This window comes from Mobula hypostoma, chromosome 15 (genome assembly GCF_963921235.1).
Source record: "Mobula hypostoma chromosome 15, sMobHyp1.1, whole genome shotgun sequence".
Classification (NCBI taxonomy): domain Eukaryota; kingdom Metazoa; phylum Chordata; class Chondrichthyes; order Myliobatiformes; family Myliobatidae; genus Mobula; species Mobula hypostoma.
Window position 1 is genome coordinate 72,009,690 of NC_086111.1, and position 20,514 is coordinate 72,030,203.

At 38.8% G+C, this 20,514-nt stretch overlaps 1 protein-coding gene across 1 annotated transcript in view; it reads right to left on the reverse strand.

Moving 5' to 3' along the window:
* Positions 1–20,514, reverse strand: part of ruvbl1 (RuvB-like AAA ATPase 1) — an 89,436-nt gene that overhangs the window by 22,624 nt on the left and 46,298 nt on the right. Inside the window, exon 9 of the mRNA XM_063068245.1 lies at positions 15,876–15,978. Within this exon, the coding sequence (XP_062924315.1) occupies positions 15,876–15,978 (103 nt within the window). The remainder of the gene's footprint in view (positions 1–15,875; positions 15,979–20,514) is intronic.

Below are 20,514 nucleotides of genomic sequence, written 5' to 3' on the forward strand. Positions count from 1 at the left end.
GACTGTGACTTAGTGCAGGATTCATATGCAACAGCGTACCTACATTTTTGGAGCAGATACTCCAATATTCTCTAGCACAGGCTTCCTTTAGACTCTATGTAAAGGTTAGTCAGAATGAATACTCTGCAGATGGTATACCCTTTTTATGTTGAATGCTATTGCAGTGGCAGCAATACGTTTGGGACAAATTAGCCACATCATAAACATACATCCATTACCCTAGTCATGACTCCCTCCACTCGGGGTGATTCACAGCTGCAGCAGTAGGCACTGTCTACAAGTGCATGGCATTAACTCAGTAGTGTCTCTCAGAGCCATAATCTCTATATCAACCTGAAGGATGAGATTCACATTTACGTTTGTATTTATTTATTATATGCAGGTCACAACATACAATGAAACGTGTCATTTGCATTAACAACCAACACAGCTAAGGATGTGCTGAGGGCAGCCTCAGCAGTCTACAGGTTGCACATCGTAGTTAACATGGAAATATCACTTAGTTTCATCATTACTGGGTTAAAATTTACTGTTGCAGCACCAAACTCACCCTAAAGCATTGTGCGAGTCCCTTCAGAAAGATGCTCTCTAGTGCTTCCTCAAGGACAATTAAAGGTTGACCTTGCCAGTGACACCTACAACCCACAAATAAAAAGGCATGGCAACGTGGGGTGGAATATCCTCCAACAATAAAATACACTTAGTAGGAACTTCATTCGGTACAGGAGTGGAACAGTGTGGTCTTCTACTGCTGGAGCCCATCCACTTTAAGATTTGATGTGTTGCGCATTCAGAGATGTTCTTCTGCATGCTACTGTTAACTTTCCCGTCAGTTTGGCCAGTCTCCCGATCTGTCTCATTAACAAGACATTTTTGCCCACAAAACAGCCGCTCTGGATGTTTTTTTTCTGCACCATCCTCTGTAAACTCTACCCCAGGGGTTCCCAACCTGGGGTCCATGGACCCCTCGGTAAATGGCAAGGCTCCATGGCACAAGAAATATTGGGAAACCATGCCCTAGAGACTGTTGTGCATGAAAATCCCAGGAGAACAGCCGTTTGAGATACTCAGACCACCCCATCTGGCACCAACAATCATTCTATGGTCAAGTCACTTAAATCAAATTTCTTCCCTATTCTGATGTGTGGTCTGAACAACAACAAAACCTCTGATCATGTCTATAAGCTTCTATGTATTGAATTGCTGCCACATGATAAGCTGATTAGATATTTGCATTAATGAGCAGGTGAACCTAATAAAGTGGACACTGATTGAAAAAAGGAACCAGTTTTATACAATTTTGAAATAATAAAGCCAAGAATGGCAGAAACAACATCGGAAAGCATCTTGTATTTAGCCATAGGTTTTAAATTCTCTCTTTTTTAAAATAAAGCTCAATGGGAGGCAAGCAAAGATGTCTTGTGTATATTTCATGAAATTGGAGCAAGACAGATGACAGCTTTAGCTTTTCACTGAAATCAAGCACTCACATGTTTGTAGTTCATTTTGCTGGTAATGTTGGTTAAATGTCTATATATATATATATATATAGGGTTCATATAATCCGCTACACCTTTCTAAATGACTAAATGTTGTTTATTGATTTAGTGATCATTTTGTTACTTTCTTGTTTACAATAGTGCCAGAGTGAAAAATAACTGGCATTATACAAAACTCTTACTCCTAGACTTATCTCTCTGATACTACACATAGCATCATTATCCAGGAGGTCCTTATCACTTTGGCTGCTGAATGATTCAAACCAGCTCTGAACCAGCTATTAACAATCCGCATTCTTTCTGCCTGCAAGCCTTTGAACATTACAAAGAGGCTACTATTGTCAAGCTGTGTAACTAATTATTTCAGTTGCAAGAATATGCAAAATAACATCATTCTTACCTTTTAAATGTTAAATATAAGTCCATTAGAAATTGTCATACTGTTTGTTTGGACTTGATCAGGGAGGGGGGAGGCTTGTTAAGGTCATAGAACATTATTCATTTCAGGAATTCAGTGGCTGCCGTGGATACTCACATCAATAACAGTATGGGTTTGAATAAATCTCCTCCACTCCCAGAAGTAGAGCACAGGCTAGGTGCAGAATAATACATCTCTACATTTTTATAAATAGTCACAGAGCAGCTACATTGTGTGTCAAATACAAAATAAACCTACCTGTACTCTGTTCCACCAGGTGCTTCTCAAGAAAGAACAATTTCAGATTAGATACACAGAACATAGAAGAAAGTGTGCGGAGTCTGGTTTGAAATGTTCCCACAACCAATGGACTAATTTTCAAGGACTCTTCATATTTATTGCATTTTTTTTTTGCAGTTTGTTGTCTTTGCCACTCTGGTTGAACACCCCATTTGGGCGGTTTTTCAGTGATTCTATTGTGGTTATTATTCTGTAGATTTATTGAGTATGCCCACAAGAAAATGAATTCCAGGGTGGTATATAGTGACATACATGTACTTTGATAATAAATTTACTTTGAACTTTAATGCATGAGGTCACCATGACCTGTCTACTACATATAAAAGTAATTGGTGTTTTAATGGTGCGACCAAATGGTTAGACAAAACACTTCAAGCTGTTCAGACCACTCCCCTCTTTCCCCCTATCCACTAGCCCTCCTATCAACCCTTTTCTCCCCCTTCTTTGTCCTCTCCATCTGTCCATCGCATACACATTCCTCTTTCCGGTTCCCCTCCCCACCTCCTTCCCTTTCATTCTCTGGTCCATTGTGCTCGCCTATCAGATTCCACCCTTTTCAGCTCTGTATCACTTCCACCTACTATCTCCAAGCTTCTTGCATCATCCCCGTCCTAACACAGATCCATCTATCACCTGCCAGCTCTGGCTCCACCCTTTCTCCTGCCGTTCTACCCCCCCACCCCGCCACCGTTTTTATCCTGGCTATCACCCCTTCCCTCTTTTTTCTACTCTGGATGAAAGGTATTGACCTGAAATGTGAACACCTCCTCTAGCATTTTGTTTCTTGCTCTAGGTTTCCAAGATCTGCAGTCTTGCCTATCTCAAGGATGTTTTAAAATTCTCCTCAAAAGTTTGCAATAACTTCAGTGACTCAAGAGGATCCCTGAGATATATTGTCCAAGATGGAGGAGCACGTAGCCCAGTTTGGAGGATTGCACTGCTTCCCAAATTACCACCATGTGCCTCCACCTTACCTGAGACAGAAACTGAGGGTTTCTCATTGATCTTTTTAGTCACCTCAAAACTAGAGTGAAAATAAGTAATTCTTAATCTCAAAAGGAATGCCCAAGAAGGATAAAGTTCTCTTTTGAACAGAATAAGGTTTCCCCCCGCCCCCATATAGTCCTACTGAACACCCTAGGGGTAGGTACAGCATAAAGCTCAAACCACACCGTCAAAATGATGCATCTCAAATTTAGATTCCTTTTATTCACTTGAGTGATAATTCTCCATTTTCCAAATAGGTGACATTATATTTGCCAATGTATTTTTGAGGACACTTTTAAACAGAACTGAATTAACATCATGGTAATATCTTTAGAGGTGGTAGATTCATGGACCCCACATCTTATTGGGATGGGATGCATTTATGCCTTCTGCATAATGTCCAATGCATAGTTTCATCCAGATCTGCTAGACTGGTTAGCTTTCCCTTTCTGATATTCATCTAACCAATAAAGCAAAGGAAGCATATAACGAAGATGGCCTATTTTGGGCCCCTTATCTAAGAAAGAATGTGCTGGCATCGGACAGGATCCAAAGGAGGTACGCAAGAATGATCAGGTTAATATATGAGGAACGTTTGATGGCTCAGGGTCTGAACTCACTGGAGTTTAGAGAATAAGAGGGGATCTCATTGAAAACCATCAAATATTGAAAGGAACACACATCAAAGTTGCTGGTGAACGCAGCAGGCCAAGCAGCATCTATAGGAAGAGGCGCAGTCGACGTTTCAGGCCGAGACCCTTCGTCAGGACTAACTGAAGGAAGAGTGAGTAAGGGATTTGAAAGCTGGAGGGGGAGGGGGAGATGCAAAATGATAGGAGAAGACAGGAGGGGGAGGGATAGAACCGAGAGCTGGACAGGTGATAGGCAAAAGGGGATACGAGAGGATCATGGGACAGGAGGTCTGGGAAGAAAGACGGGGGGGGGGGTGACCCAGAGGATGGGCAAGAGGTATATTCAGAGGGACAGAGGGAGAAAAAGGAGAGTGAGAGAAAGAATGTGTGCATAAAAATGAGTAACAGATGGGGTACGAGGGGGAGGTGGGGCCTAGCGGAAGTTAGAGAAGTCAATGTTCATGCCATCAGGTTGGAAATATTGAAAGGCCTAGGTAGAGATGTGGAGATGCTGTTTCTCGTAGTGGGAGAGTCTAAGGACCAGAGGGTACAGCCTCAGATTACAAGGACAGAAATGAAGAGGAATTTCTTTAGCCAGAGGGTGGTGAATGTGTGGAAGTCACTGGATATATTTAAAGCAGAGTTTGAAAGGCTCCTAATTAGAAAGGCCATCAAAAGTTACAGGAACAGGGCAGGAGAATGGGGTTCACAAACATGAGAAAAACTGCAGGTGCTAGAAATCCAAAGCAACGTGTACAAAATGCTGGAGGAACTCAGAAGGCCAGGCTCAGAAGGCTATGGAAAAAAGTAAACAGATGTCATTTTGGGCCAAGAGGTCCTGAAGAAGACTATTTACTCTTTTCCATAGATACTGTCTGCCCTGCTGAGTTCCTCCAGCCTTTCAGAATCAGAATCAGGTTTATTATCACCGGCATGTGACGTGAAATTTATTAACTTAGCAGCAGCAGTTCAATTCAATACATAATCCAGCAGAGGGGAAAAAAATATATAGTCATAAATAAACAAGTAAATCAATTATGTATATTGAATAGATTATTAAAAAATGTGCAAAAACAGAAATACTGTACATTAAAAAGTGAGGTAGTGTCCAAAGCTTCAAAGTCCATTCAGGAATCGGATAGCAGAGGGGAAGGAGCTGTTCCTGAATCACTATGTGTGCCTTCAGGCTTCTGTATCTCCTACTTGATGGTAACAGTGAGAAAAGACCATGCCCTGGGTGCTAACAATGGACTCTGTCTTTCTGAGACACCGCTCCATAAAGATGTCCTGGGTACTTTGTTGGCTAGTGCCCAAGATGAAGCTGACTAGTTTTACAACCTTCTGCAGCTTCTTTCGGTCCTGTGTAGTAGCCCCTCCATACCAGACAGTGATGCAGCCTGTCAGAATGCTCTCCACGGTACATCTATAGAAGTTTTTGAGTGTATTTGTTGACACGCCAAATCGCTTTAAACTCCTAATAAAGTATAGTCACTGTCTTGCCTTCTTTATGACTATATCAATGTGTTGGGACCAGGTTAGATCCTCAGAGATCTTGACACCCAGGAACTTGAAGCTGCTCACTCTCTCCACTTCTGATCTCCTAATGTGGATTGGTATATGTGTTCCTTCCTGAAGTCCACCATCAGCTCTTTCGTTTTGCTGACATTGAGTGCCAGGTTGTTGCTGCGGCACCATTCCACTAGTTGGCATATCTCACTCCTGTATGCCCTCTCGTCACCACGTGAGATTCTACCAACAATGGTTGTATCGTCAGCAAATTTGTAGATGGTCTTTGAGCTATGCTGAGCCACACAGTCACGTGTATACAGAGAGTAGAGCAGTGGGCAAAGCACACACCCCTGAGGTGCGCCAGTGTTGATAGTCAGCGAGGAGGATATGTTATCACCAATCTGCACAGATTGTGGTCTTCCAGTTAGGAAGTCAAGGATCCAATTACAGAGGGAGGTACAGAGGCCCGGGTTCTGCAACTTCTCAATCAGGATTGTGGGAATGATGGTATTAAATGCTGATCTATAGTCGATGAACAGCATCCTGACATAGGTGTTTGTGTTGTCTAGGTGGTCTAAAGCCATGTGAAGAGCCATAGAGATTGCATTTGCCATCGACCTATTGTGAGGATAGGCAAATTGCAATGGGTCCAGGTCCTTGCTGAGGCAGGAGTTCAATCTAGTCATAACCAATCTCTCAAAGCATTTCATCATTTTGTGTGTGTTGCTTAGTAGAATGGGTTTGAGAGGGATATCAGACTTGATGGGCCAAATGTCCTAATTCTACTCCCATGCCTTTTGGTCTATACTAAATATTAATTTAGTATTGGCACATGTACCAAAATACAGTGGAAAAACTTTGCACACCATCAATACAGATAATTTCATCTCATAAGTACATCTAGGTAGTACGAGGTTGAATTTAGATTTAAAAGAGAATGATTCTAATAGAAGTAATGAGAGAAGCTTGCAACGAGTTGCCATGCTCTGGTTTCACACAATTCACAAATTTCACTTAACTTGCCCTTTCGGAATTACTGAATAGTTTAGCACAGTTTAAGAAAACAAAATTAAATATCTGAAATAAAGAAAGTCAATGCCATTCACAAACAGTAGCCTCGCGAGCTGTTCAGCTTTTACCTGCTACAGCTGTTGAAATAATCTGGCACCTGTCAAACCATATAGGGACTCAAAAAAGAAAACACAACAGCAATTTCAGTGCTCTATCAGGAGTGCTGGTGATGGGGAGGATATGACAGGGTATAGAGCTGTCACTAAGCTTTCATTAAAGACTGGAGGTGGATACTAAAAATGTTCACATCATCTTGAATAGTGAAAGGATACCCAGCAGAACAAATGGTATAGATTTTCCCTTCCAAATCTTGCCTGCTACTGAAGGTTGAATTTTGAAACACACAATGACAAGACTAAAGGCTTGTCAATATTGATAGGCTCAGCTTAAGATAATTAAAGATGATCCTGAAATATAAAAGTGAATTTTCCCACCATGAAGAATGATTCATCAGCTGGGGACTTCCGGTAGCGCTCATGGAGTGAAGTCGCGTTCTTGACTCGCTCCATTACCTCTGAGTTTTTTCTCTCTATGGTCAGCTATACTTTAATTAACTATTAAGGCATCAATTTTTACAATACTTTGAATTAAACTGAATTCTTTGACAATTGGATGATACTGAGATCGGCTATGTCTAAGAACGGGAAAGACGGCAAGGATGGTAAACCTCCGGTTAAACCGAAAGCTACGGATCTCCCTCCGACTGAATCACCGGTGACTTTGAAAGCGATATCGGAGTTAATTCAGAGGGAAATTTCAACCTCTGTTAGGGAGATGATTCGTACAGAAATTATGGGCTTTGTTAAAGACCTGATTCATACGGAAATCTCAACTAAGTTCCAGAAAATTGCCGATTTAATTGATAAGATGCAAACATGTATTGCGGAACATCAGTCGGCTATATCTGATCTTCAAAAATCCGCGCAACAAAGTGAGCTTAAGATGGGGAAAGTCGAAGAAACAATTAATGTAATGAAGAAGAAACTTGACTTTTTGACTTTTAAAAACTCTGACTTGGAATCTAGAATGCGACGGCAGAATTTACGAATGATTGGCGTCAGGGAAGCCGTGGAAGCTAACAACCCTATGAAATATTTCTCCCAACTTTTAAAAGATGCATTCCCTACTGTATTTCCTGACCAACCACCGCTACTGGATCGTGTTCACAGAATCCCATCATACTCGTCTAGGTCAGATAGACCGAGGCATGTTATCTTACGTTTTCATTACTTTCAAGACAAGGAGAGACTGTTTCGATTCGCTCGATCTAAAGGTTTCATTGATTTTTCGGATCTTAAGTTCCGATTCGTGGAAGATTTCAGTAAACCAATCTGGGACCAACGGGTCCGTTACAGATCCGTGATGTCGGAATTCTATAAGATGGATTTAAGACCAGCGCTGCTGTACCCTGCACGTCTAAGGATTCGCATGTTAGATGGAGCCCTTCGTTTTTTTGATTCTCCATCGGATGCCCAGAGTTATCTGGATCAACTTTCATCTTCAACATCTTAATTGCCTTTTTTTAAATTTTCTCCGTTGATCGGAGGCTGTGAATTGGTTGGTTTTAACTTTTCTGTGCCCTATTTGGGCAGAAAAGTTTACTTTCGATTTCTTAATATGGCTGCTAAACTTTCTTTTTAACTGCGTCATTTCTTTCTTTTCCCAGGGGATTCTGAGTGGTTACTTCCCTTTTGTCATCTTACGTATTTCCTGTGCGGCCTTAAATTTTGTAGTTTTTTTTAAATTTTATTCTGTTTTGCTTTTTATAATCATTTTATGTTAATAATCCTATTTTTTTTTGTTGCTGTGTCTATTCATGAGTTTGAGGTTTATTGTGGTTTTTTTTTAATATATACTTTCCGGCTTTTGTTCTGTTCTGTGTGTATTTTAATTGAGCTAACTTTTTTTTACTTATTTTTTTACTGTTTTACAATTAGCTGACCCTTTTCATATTTATACCTTTTTTTTAGGGAGCGTATACCGGAAGTCATGGGGGTAGTTTTAGCGCTTGCTTCTTTCTGGCGGGTCTGCTTTAGATTTCGCCTTGGGGTCTTGGGGTGGGGGGTGGTGGGAGGGGCTTCACGTTTTAGTTTGTTTCTCTTTGGGCTATATACATTATTGAAGTATTGGTTGCGTCCTTTTCCCCGGTATCTTTTGTATGTTCTGTTTCCTCTCCGGGTTTGTGGGTCGCGCCTATTGTCAATCCTCCTTGTTATGGGTTGACTTTAGGATTTATGGAGTCTATTATTAATTTTGTCTCCTGGAATACTAATGGTCTTAATCATCCTATTAAAAGGAAAAAAGTTTTTAAAGTGTTCCGGAGACTTAAAGCACAAATTTTATTTTTACAAGAGACCCATGTACGGAGGGGGGACAGACTACGTTTTTTCAAATTCTGGAAGGGACAACAATTTCATTCGAACTCCAATGCTAAGATTCGAGGTGTCTCTATTTTTATAGACTCCTCAGTTACTTTTATACAACAGGATATTATCTCTGATCCGAATGGTAGATTTTTACTGGTTAGTGGTTTACTATTTAATAAAAAAGTAGTTTTGGTTAATGTTTATGCTCCTAATATGGATTGTCCGGAATTTTATAAATCATTGTTTGATCAGTTTCCGAATTTGAACGAGTTTTCATTGATTTGGGGCGGAGATCTTAATACCTGTTTATCTCCAGCTTTGGACCGTTCGGCTCCTTTACGGACTTTACCTAATAAATCTGCAAATTTGATTAATTTTTTCCTTTCTGATTCTGGGTCGACGGACATTTGGCGTTTTCTGCATCCTCAGGAAAAAGATTTTTCCTTCTTTTCACATGTTCATCATTCCTATTCAAGAATTGATTATTTTTTCATTGATTCTCGTCTCATTCCTTCAGTGATTAAATGTGATTATGATTCTATAACCATTTCGGATCATGCTCCACTTAAGCTTTCTATTAAAATTATGGCCAATATACCAAACAATAGACAATGGCGTTTTAATTCGCTGTTGCTTCAGGACTCGGACTTTGTTAATTTTATGAATGAACAGATTGAGCTTTTTTTTACAATTAACCATACAGAAGATATTTCGGTTAACACTCTTTGGGACACTTTTAAAGCCTATATTCGGGGTCAGATTATTTCGTATTCCGTTGCTTTGAGGAAGAAACAGAAGCAGGAGGAGATGGCAATTGTGGACAAGATTAAAGAAATTGATAAGAAATATGTTATGGCTCCTTCTGAGGAGCTATACAAACAAAGAACTGAACTTCAAATGGAACACAGTTTACTACTCTCGTCCTCGATTGTAAACCAATTAAAGAAAACAAGAAGTGATTTTTATGTTCACAGTGATAAAATTGGCAAGCTGCTGGCTAATCAATTGAAATCTAATTATGTTAAATCTCAAATCAATCAGATTTATAACCAAAATGATCGATTGATATTGGATCATGTGGGGATTAATCAAACCTTTTGTGATTTTTATTCTTCTTTATATCAATCAGAGTCTCCTCGAGATTCTAAATATATGAATGATTTTTTAGATAAGTTAGACTTCCCTCAGATTTCACAGGATATGTCTTCTTTATTAGATACTTCCATTACAATGGATGAGATTAAGAATGTTATTTTTTCTATGAATCTGGGGAAAGCTCCTGGCCCTGATGGGTTTACCGTTGAATTTTATAAATGTTTTGCTTCTTTATTGATTCCTTGGCTCTATAAGGTTTTTGAGGCTTCTTTGAAACTTGGTAAACTTCCGGAATCTTTTAATAGAGCATCAATTTCTTTAATACTAAAGAAGGATAAAGACCCTGCTCAATGTGCATCTTATAGACCAATATCTTTATTAAATGTTGATTCTAAAGTTTTTTCTAAGTTATTAGCAAATAGACTAGAAAAAGTACTTCCTTCTATTATTTCGGAAGACCAAACGGGTTTTATTAAAGGTCGTTACTCTTTTTATAATATTCGTACATTGTTAAATATCGTTTATACTCCCTCACAAAATGTTCCTGAGTGTGTTATTTCTTTAGATGCCGAGAAAGCTTTTGATAGAGTAGAATGGCCTTATTTATTTAAGGTGCTTGAAATGTTTAATTTTAGCTTGAAATTTATATCCTGGATTAAACTGTTATATCACTCCCCTGTAGCCTCGGTTCGTACTAACTCCTTAAACTCACCTTTTTTTCCTCTCTTTCGTGGTACTCGACAAGGCTGTCCTCTTAGTCCCCTATTATTTGATATTGCATTAGAACCTCTTGCAATTGCTATTCGAGAATCTTCAAATATTACTGGGATAACTCGGGGATTAAAGTCCCATAAATTATCACTCTATGCTGATGATTTACTTTTATATATTTCTAATCCTGAGAGATCCATTCCTGCTGTTTTAGAGTTATTAGCACAATTTGGTCTTTTCTCAGGTTATAAATTAAATCTTAGTAAGAGTGAACTTTTTCCGATTAATAAACATCTTCCCTTATATTATAAATTTCCATTTAAATTGATTAATAATTACTTTTCATATCTTGGGATTAAAATTACTTGTAAACATAAAGATTTATTTAAGACTAACTTTTTACCATTAATAGACCATATTACTCAACTTTCATCTAAATGGTTTCCCTTATATTTAACTTTGATTGGTCGTATTAATGCAGTTAAGATGTTTTTTTTGCCAAAATTTTTATATGTGTTTCAGGCATTACCAATTTTCGTTCCTAAATCTTTTTTTGATAAAGTTGACTCTAAAATTTCTTCATTTATTTGGCAGAATAAGAATCCGAGACTGGGTAAAATACATTTACAGAAAGCTAAGAGAGATGGAGGTTTAGCATTACCTAACTTTAGATTTTATTATTGGGCTATTAATATTCGACATATGAAATTTTGGTTACTTGACCGGGACATACTATCTATTCCTAAATGGGTAGCATTGGAATTACAATCTGTTCAGGGTTATACACTTGGTTCTATTTTAGGTTCCTCTCTTCCTTTTGATTCGAAACGCCTTAAGCAGGTCTCTAACCCGATAGTTAAATATGCTTTGCGCATTTGGTTTCAATTCAGAAAATTTTTTGATCTTAATCAATTCGGGTTAGCGATTCCTATTTTAGGCAACATATTTTTTCCTCCCTCTTTTACGGATCGCGCTTTTCAAACTTGGAAGACTAAGGGTATTTTACGGTTTTTGGATTTATTTTTAGATGGTTCCCTTATGTCTTTTGAACAATTATCTAATAAATATAACTTATCAAGAATACATTTTTTTAGATATTTACAAGTTAGAAATTTCCTAAGTACTATACTTTCTTCCTTTCCAATGCTTCCTCCTATATATATTTTAGATTCGATAATTAACCTTAATCCATGTCAGAAAGGTGCATCGGCTATGATTTATAATATTATTATGAAACTTAGGAAAGCTCCATTTGATAAGATTAGGGTAGATTGGGAACAGGAATTGGGGCTTACCATTTCTGTGGATGATTGGGGGCAGATTTTACAATTAGTTAATACTTCCTCTATTTGTGCTAAACATTCCCTAATTCAATTTAAAGTGGTTCATAGAGCACATATGTCCAAAGATAAGTTAGCGCGTTTTTACTCGCATATTAATCCTTTCTGTGATAGATGTTCGGGGCAGATAGCCTCTTTAACTCATATGTTTTGGTCTTGCCCTACTTTGGAAACTTTTTGGAGAGATATTTTCAATATTATTTCTAAGGTATTAAATATAGATATCTCTCCTCACCCTATTACTGCTATCTTTGGACTACCTAAAATTTCTAGTAATCTTTCCCCTTCAGCCCGTAGAATGATTGCATTTCTTACTTTAATGGCGAAAAGATGTATTTTACAACATTGGAAAGAGCTTAATGCTCCAACTACCTTTTTTTGGTTTTCTCAGACGATTTTATGTTTGAATCTGGAGAAAATTAGAAGTAACCTTTATGATTCTTCATTTAAATTTGAACAGATTTGGGGACCTTTTATTCGATATTTTCATTTAATGTAATATTTACCCTTCTTGTTTTTTTTTCACTGTTTTAATGGAGGTCGGGATTGAGGACGTGATTTTAAGTTTAACTCTGTTTGGTTTCAAGTTAGCCCATTGCTTTGCTTTGCTTTTAGGTAGTTGCACGGTGGGATTTTTTTGGGGGGTTTTTTTTTCTTTTTTTTTTCCATTGATATATATAAAATCTAGTATACTATTATGTTATCTTGGTTTCTTATGCTTAAATTACATTGTTTGTAGTATTTTCTTTTTGGTATTGTTATCTTTTGGAATTTTATTGTACTTTAACATTGTATTAATGTTTATATGGCTTACCTTTTTTGTATACTTACTCAATAAAAAGATTTAAAAAGAAAGATTCATCAGCTGGAAGATATCAATGCGATTTAAAGAGTAAAGGAAACTTACAAGGATATTGTCAGGATTTGAGGACACGAGTTAATGGGAAAGGTTGAATGGGTTAGGATGTTATTCCCTGGAGCGCAGGAGAATGAGGGGTTATTTGATAGAGGTGTACAAAATTATAAGGGGTATAGATAGGGTAAGTGCAAGCAGGCTTTTTCCATTGAGGTTGGGTGTGACTAGAAGTAGAGGTCTTGAGCTGAAAACTCCACATGGCAAGGGATGGCTGCAGCTGTGCAGCAGCTATCAAATCCATGTCATTGGTCTCCAAATGCTCAACCGTGTGTAGAATCTGTACACAAGTTGGGTGTTTGTATGATAGGTATTGCATGGGTACTATGGTAGTGTACCAGTTAGCGTGACACTATTACAGCTTGAGGTGTAGGAGATTGGAGGTCAATTCTATAAGGAGTTTGTATTTCCTCTCTGTGACTAAGTGGGTTTCCTCCATGCTCTCCTACAGTCCAAAGGCATATGGGTTAGGTTTAGCTAATTGTGTAACGGTCAGTAGGTTAACTGGTCATTGTAAATTGTCATGCGATTAGGCTGGTGCTAAATAAGTGAGTCGCTGGGCAGCGTGGCTCATTGGATTAGAAGAGCCTCTTCTGCGTTGCATGTCTACATAAAATAAAATAATACTGCCTCCAGGTTGTATCATTTCTGAAATTCAGCTTCACTGATCTGTCGAACAACATGCAACCACTATCCTACTTCAATTATTGTTGCCCATAACTTGTGCAAATAAAGTATAATTTATGTTAATTTAAGTTGATGTAATTTATATTTGTCAAGATTGTAATGTTGCATAAAACTGATTTTCATGACATTTATACCTTGTGTATGCATGCTTACAACAGGAAACTTGAATATGGAAATATCCAAGCCTCTTACTTTTTAGATTACACCAGTATTATTCTATACTTGTCAAATACATGATACATCTCACATTATTGCAAAAATTTAAATTCCTTACCTGTTGCTTATTCTTTGGGCTACAGAAACAGGTTACTCAATCCTTCAAGTACATTCAGGAATTCATTGAAAGCAACCCTAATCTGTGATCCAACTACATCTATTCACTTATTTCCCCATATTGTTTTAATGCCTTTGGGTAACAAAAATACATTAATCTTAGGTTTAAAATTAGTGATGGTGGTTGCACCTATTGCCCTTGGAGGAAGAGAGTTTCAAACTGCTGTAAAGTTCCTCCAAAGCCCTGGCTTCAGTGGTCAAATTGCCTATGAATCTTTTTCCCAGGGTGGAAACAGCTAATACCAGAGGGCATAACTTTAAGGTGATTGCAGGAAAGTATTGGGGGGGGGAGGGGGGAGGGTGATGTCAGAGGTAGCTTTTTAAAAAAATACATAAAGAGTGGTGGGTGTGTAGAATGTGTGGCCAGAGGTGATGGTAGAGGCAGATACATTAGGGACTTTTAAGAGACCCATAAATATGCATATGGATGATAGAAAAATTAAGGGTTATGTGGGAGGGAAATAAATGACAATAAGATTTTAGTTAAAAGCAAAGTTAACTAAATAGATTTTGAGTGGGTGTTTGAAAGTGTCAACTGTGCCTGCAACCCTTATAGTTTTATTAGGTATTGAAATCCACAGTTCAAGAGTATAGTTCTAAAAAGCCGCCAATTATATTTCATATTTAAGAGACAGGTGGAAGACAACCCAAGAGCTCAAGCAGGATTATAAAATGAAAGCAATTCTGTGATGTAATCCAGTTCCTACTGAGAGTTTTAAAAACAAGAGAACTTTAAGATCGATTCTAAAAGATACAGGAAGCTATGACTCTAAGCTTGGACTAATAATTAGTTTAAGATATCCATAAGTGAATGTTTTACAATATTGCAATTGTCCCTATGAGACATCAAAGATAACATCAAAATCAACCTGTAGAAATTCAACATGACATCTAAAATCTGGGAAGACATTGCACTCAATGAATACACCTAGAGGAAATCGGTTCAAGAGAAAGCTGTGTTACATGAGAGAGGCCTCCACTGTGCTGCAGAGAACAAGTGGCAGCTACGAAAGGAAAGAGTGAACTACCCAACCACTAACCACAGCCATTACTCCCTCTTGCCCACACTGCACCAGAATATGAATAGCTGATGGCCCAATTACAGGAATCCATTGTACGTTTCCCTATCAGTTTATAATCTGTGTTCTACTAATTAGAACAAATTCTTCCATTTATATAATCATGATGTTGCACATCTCTGATTAATTCTCCTCTCCACCTTCTTTGATGCAAGAAGAGCAACCCAGCTCCTCCTGAAGTGTCTTGGCCTGAAAAGTTGACTGTTTAATTCTTCTCCATAGATGCTGTCTAACCTGCATCTATGAACTCACCTCCAGCATTTAGTGTGCCCAGTTACTCCAGTCTAACCTTTCAACTTTAAATGCCGCCATAGAGTCAGAGCACTACAGCACAGTTACAGACCCTTCAGCCCATCTAGTCCACATTGAACTATTATTCTGCCTAGTCCAATCATCGCACACCTGGATCATAGCCCTCCAGAAACCTCCCATCCATGTACTTACCCAAACTACTCGAACCACGTTCACTATTTCCACTGGCAGCGTGTTCTACTCTCACTGCCCTCTGAGTGAAGAGGTTCCTCATGTGCCCCTTAAATATTTCACCTTTCACCCTTAACCCAGGACTCCAGTTCTAGTCTCACTCAACCTCAGTGGAAAAAGCCTGCCTACATTTACCCAATCTATACCCCTCATAATTTTGTATACCTCTATCAAATCTCCCCTCATTCTCCTATGTTTCAAGGAATAAAGTCCTAACCTTCTCAACCTTTCCCTATCACTCAGATGCTCAACACTTAACAACATCCTGCAACCCTTCTACTAAATTCTTTCTAAGGGACCTTCACATCCTCCCTCTTGTGTGAGTGATCACTCGGGCAAGATTGTAGGTGCTTCCAGGAAGATAAGTCAGTTCCTGCAAGGTTGAAGGGAGGGGAAAAGGGAAACTTTTCTCCCCTACTGCACACCACTTGGGCTGAAAAAGTCATATGTACCTGCATCATCTCATCGGGAGTGTACAACATGGTTCTGATGATCATGACTCGGTCTAGAAGATCAAGTGGGATTCCGTGGGGAGATACGACATCCTCCGTACCTCTGGAAAAAGAAACACACCATCAAATTCAATGAGCAGACTGTAATAAGACGAAAGTTACAGCTCATTTGGCAGTGTGCCTGAAATTCCACATCAGCTTCAGAAAAAAGCATTTCTTTTAAAAAAAATAAGTAATAAAACAGCTATTTAAATAAACCCCATTTCCCATTTAGATTATGAATTGCATTATAAATTGCATGTAAAAGTTGTTGAGTCCCAGTAATTCCATTTAGTTAATTGTATTGCATTAAATTTACATATAGATTAAAATTTCAAGCAGTTCAATCCATCTCAGTGCTGACACTGCTGAAGTTCAAAGCAATCTTTGTTTTTGCGGCAGATTTTTTTCCTAAACAAAGCACATCTGTGCCGCTAGATGGAGCTATGTCAACATGAACACAGGAATTGTTAGTCTGTTCCACCTATTCCCTTGGCCAAGAAAACATTCAAAAATTTAATTAGCACACACGATAGCATAATTGGCAAGATATCTCTGTCAGCCACGACACAACAGTACATCGTCTTGTAGTACCGAAATTAAATTGAAAACTGGAGGATTGCATGCCTTCCTGCATGCAATCTGTGTAACCCTTGACTTATCAGGTGATAATGGTCTGCACAGATTGGAAAGTGGCCTGGTTAATTTCATGGGACTTGCCGAATTATTAGATCTCATCTTAGATGGTCTTTGGAATATAAACAGTCTTGGCATTCTTATAGGCATCCTAAATCTATGCCCCCACTCTTGAACTTGCCTACCCTGCGGAAAAGACTGCCCACCTTATATCATAATTTCAAACATTATAAGGTTTCTCCTACATTCCAAGGAATAAGTATCTAGCCTGGCCAATCTCGCCATCTAACTCAGACCCTCTAATTTTGGCAACATCCTAGTTTACTGCTGAAAATAGATTGAACAATGATCTTAAGGGGCAGCACACACACAAAATGATGGAAGAACTCAGCAGCTCAAGCAGCATCTATGAAAAGGATAGACATTTAATCTTGGCGCTACAAGACAATGTATTGTTGAATCATGCCTGACAGAGAGATAGCTTGCCAATAACGCTATCGTGCTTGTTAATATGGAGTTGTCCTAACGAATGGTTTGGCCCAAAACACCAACTCTTTATTCCTTTCCATGTATGCTGCCTGACCTGCTGAGTTCCTCCAGCATTGTGTGCATGTTACTCTCGATTTCTGACATCTGCAGAATTTCTTGTGCTTTTGATCTTAAGGGCAGATGGTCAGGTGACAAATTGAGTGGCTATAAGGACACAGATTGCTGAAAGTTTTCAGAATTGGGATAAAAGTTAAAAGTATTAAAATGCAAGTGGATACTGCAGCGGGAATTCTTCAGATTCATTTAGCTGGTTGCATTTAGGTGTAAAAGGGCAATTTCATCCTTTACTATCTCATGACTTTTGTACATTTACAATTATCCCCTTGAATGACATATTGCAAAGCTGCACATGTGCAGTGAAAACTGGAGTCATTAGAATGCTGCAGAGGGAAATGGAAAGAAAAGAAATTGAATGTCTGACATGATAAGAAGGCCCTACCTGAACTGGGGTAAGGAAAAAGTATTGGGGCAAGCTCTTTACGCTATAAATTCCCAAATGACAGCATAATAAAAGCTCATTCAGTCTTGGTCAATGATGGCCTATGCTCCTACAAGCAATTTTCTGACATTAGCAAGCCATTCCACAGAACATAATGACCAGCACAGTCTGTGGGGGAAACACTACTGGGGGCGGGGGGAAACACTACTTGGTGGGGGGGGAGGAGGAGAGAAGAAAGGAAAGCAGCTGCTATGAATAAAACTATAGCCTAGCAAATGTCAGTACTTTGGTAGAGGAAAGAAATAAAATATGTCAGAATGAAAATTTAGTTAGTCTAATTGTTATATCATTAATTACAGGTAAACAAGTTAAAGAATTCCATTAGGAATTTGAAGAGACTTGGTTTGTCACCTAAAACACTCGAGAACTTCTACAGATGTACCATAGAGAGCATTCTGACAAGCTGCATCACTGTGGATTGGCGGTGGTGGTGGGGATCTACTACACAGGGCCGAAAGAAGCTACAGAAAGTTGTAAAATTTGTCATCCCCATCTTGGGTACTAGCCTCCATAGTATCCAAGACATCTTTAAGGAGCAATGTCTCAGAAAAGTGGTGTCCATCATTAAGGACCCATCACCCAGAACATGCCCTCTTCCTATTGTTACCGTCAGGGAGGAGATACAGAAGCCTGAAGGCAAACACACAGCAATTCAGGAACACTTTCTTCTCCTCTGCTGTCCTATTCCTAAATGGATATTGAACCCATGAACACTACTTTTACTATTTCTGTTTTTGCACTATTTTTAACTATCCAACATACATATATACTGTATTTTTTTTCCACATTATCATGTATTGCATTGTACTGATGACTAAGTTAACAAATTTCACAACACATGCTGCTGATTTTAAACCTGATTCTGAAATTCTGCACAGCATAGGAAGTAATTACACTTAGATAAAGCTAAAGATGACAAGGTTTTTGAACAGGTCATCACCGTTGAAGTATTGTCAGTAGTTTAAACCCCATATCCAAGAAAGGATATGCTGGCATTGGAGAGGGCCCAGAGGAGGATTACAAGAATAAGCCCCAGAATGAAAGGGTTAACATAGAGTACTAGGAGCATTTGATGACTCTGGGCCTGAACATGCTCGAGTTTAGGAAAATAAGAAAGGGATCTGATTGAAATCTACTGAATATGGAAAGTTCCAGATAGAGTGGAGGTGAAGAGGATGTTTCCAATAGTGGGGGAAGCCTAGGACTAGTAGGCACTGTTTCAGAACACAAGGATGAGGAATGAGGCAGAATTTCTTTAGCCCGAGGATGGTGAATCTGTGGAATTAATTGCTACAGAGGTTGTGGAGGTCACATCACTGTGTACATTTTCAGATCTGGCTTTCGCATAGAAGTTAGAGGATAGTGGTTGAAGGGACTTATTCAAGCTGAAGGTCTATAATTAGTGGTGTTCCACAGGGATCTGTGCTGGGACTCTGCTGTTTGTAATGTATATAAATGACCTGGATGAAAATGCGGTTAGTAAATTTGCAGATGATACCAAGATTGGTGGAATTGTTGATAGTGTAGAAGACTGGCAAAGAATACAACACGATTTAGATCAGTTGCAGATGTGGGCTGAGAAATGGTAGGAGTTTAAACAGATAAATGTGAGGTGTTGTACTTTGGTAGAATGAAAGCAAGGAGACAGTAAACTGTTAAGGGCAAGGTCCTTATCAGTGTTGCTGAACAGAAAGACCTTGGGACCCAAGTTCACAGCTCATTGAAATAGCTACACAGGTCGACAGGGTGGTTAAGGTAGCTTGTGGAATGTTTGCTTTTATTAGTCAAGGCCTTGACTTCAAAAGCCAGAACTTTATACTGCAACTTTATAAAAGTCTGGTTTGGTCACATCTGGAGTATTGTGTACAGTTCTGGTCCCTTCACTATAGGCTTTGAGGAGGGTGCGGAAGAGGTTTACCAAGATGTTGTCTGGCTAAGCGGGCATGTGCTATCACGAGAGGCTGGATAAGCTTTGGTTGTTTTCTCCGGAGCATTAGAAGCTGAGGGGAGATCTGATGGGGGTTTACAAGATTATGAGAGGTACAGACAGAGTGAATATAGAGTATCTGTTTCCCAGGATAGAAATGTCTAATACCAGAAGGCATGCATTGAAGGTGAGAGGGTAGGTTCAAGGGAATGTGAGGGTTGAGGTTTTTTTAAACTCAGAGTTGTGAATGCCTGGAATGGTGATATAGTCAAATATATTACAGGCTTTTAAGAGACGTTTGGATAGGCAGATGGATGCAAAGAAAATGGAGAAATATGGATATGGTGTAGGTAGGAGGGTTTTGGGTGTTTTTGATTTGCTTTTTGGGTTTTTAGCTTGGCACAGCACTGTTCCTGTGTTGTACTGTTCTATGCTCTTGTATAGGAGGTTGATAGGTTCTTGATTAGCAAAGGTGTCAATTTTATAGAGAGAAGGCAGAAGAATGGGGTTGAATGGGAAAATAAATCAGCCATGACTGAATGGCAGAGCAGACTCGATGGGCCAAATAGCCTAATTTTGCTTTTCTGTCTAATGGCCTTATCACTAGAACCTAGATCCAATAGTTAAGCTTAAACAAGGTTAGTTCATAAAGTTGCTTAGTTTATTAAGATATTTGGTTTACTTTCTGATACACTATACATCTTCCCAAAGTACATGGACAAAGAATCCACTTCCAACTATCCAAGTTAATGTTGTAAGCTCTAGATTCCTGCTTACCATAAACATTTGTCCAAAGCAACCTTAATGACTTCCATTGTCATCAGAGCTCAGTCTAAACATCATTCAAAGCCAATGTAAGGGAATAATTCCAATGCAAACATTTGACATCTCCAATCTTTCTCAGAATAATCACATATCTTTAAATATAACTCTTTATCGATAAGCAAATATTTTCAGACAATGAGATCAGGTGCTCCTTGCTCAAATCA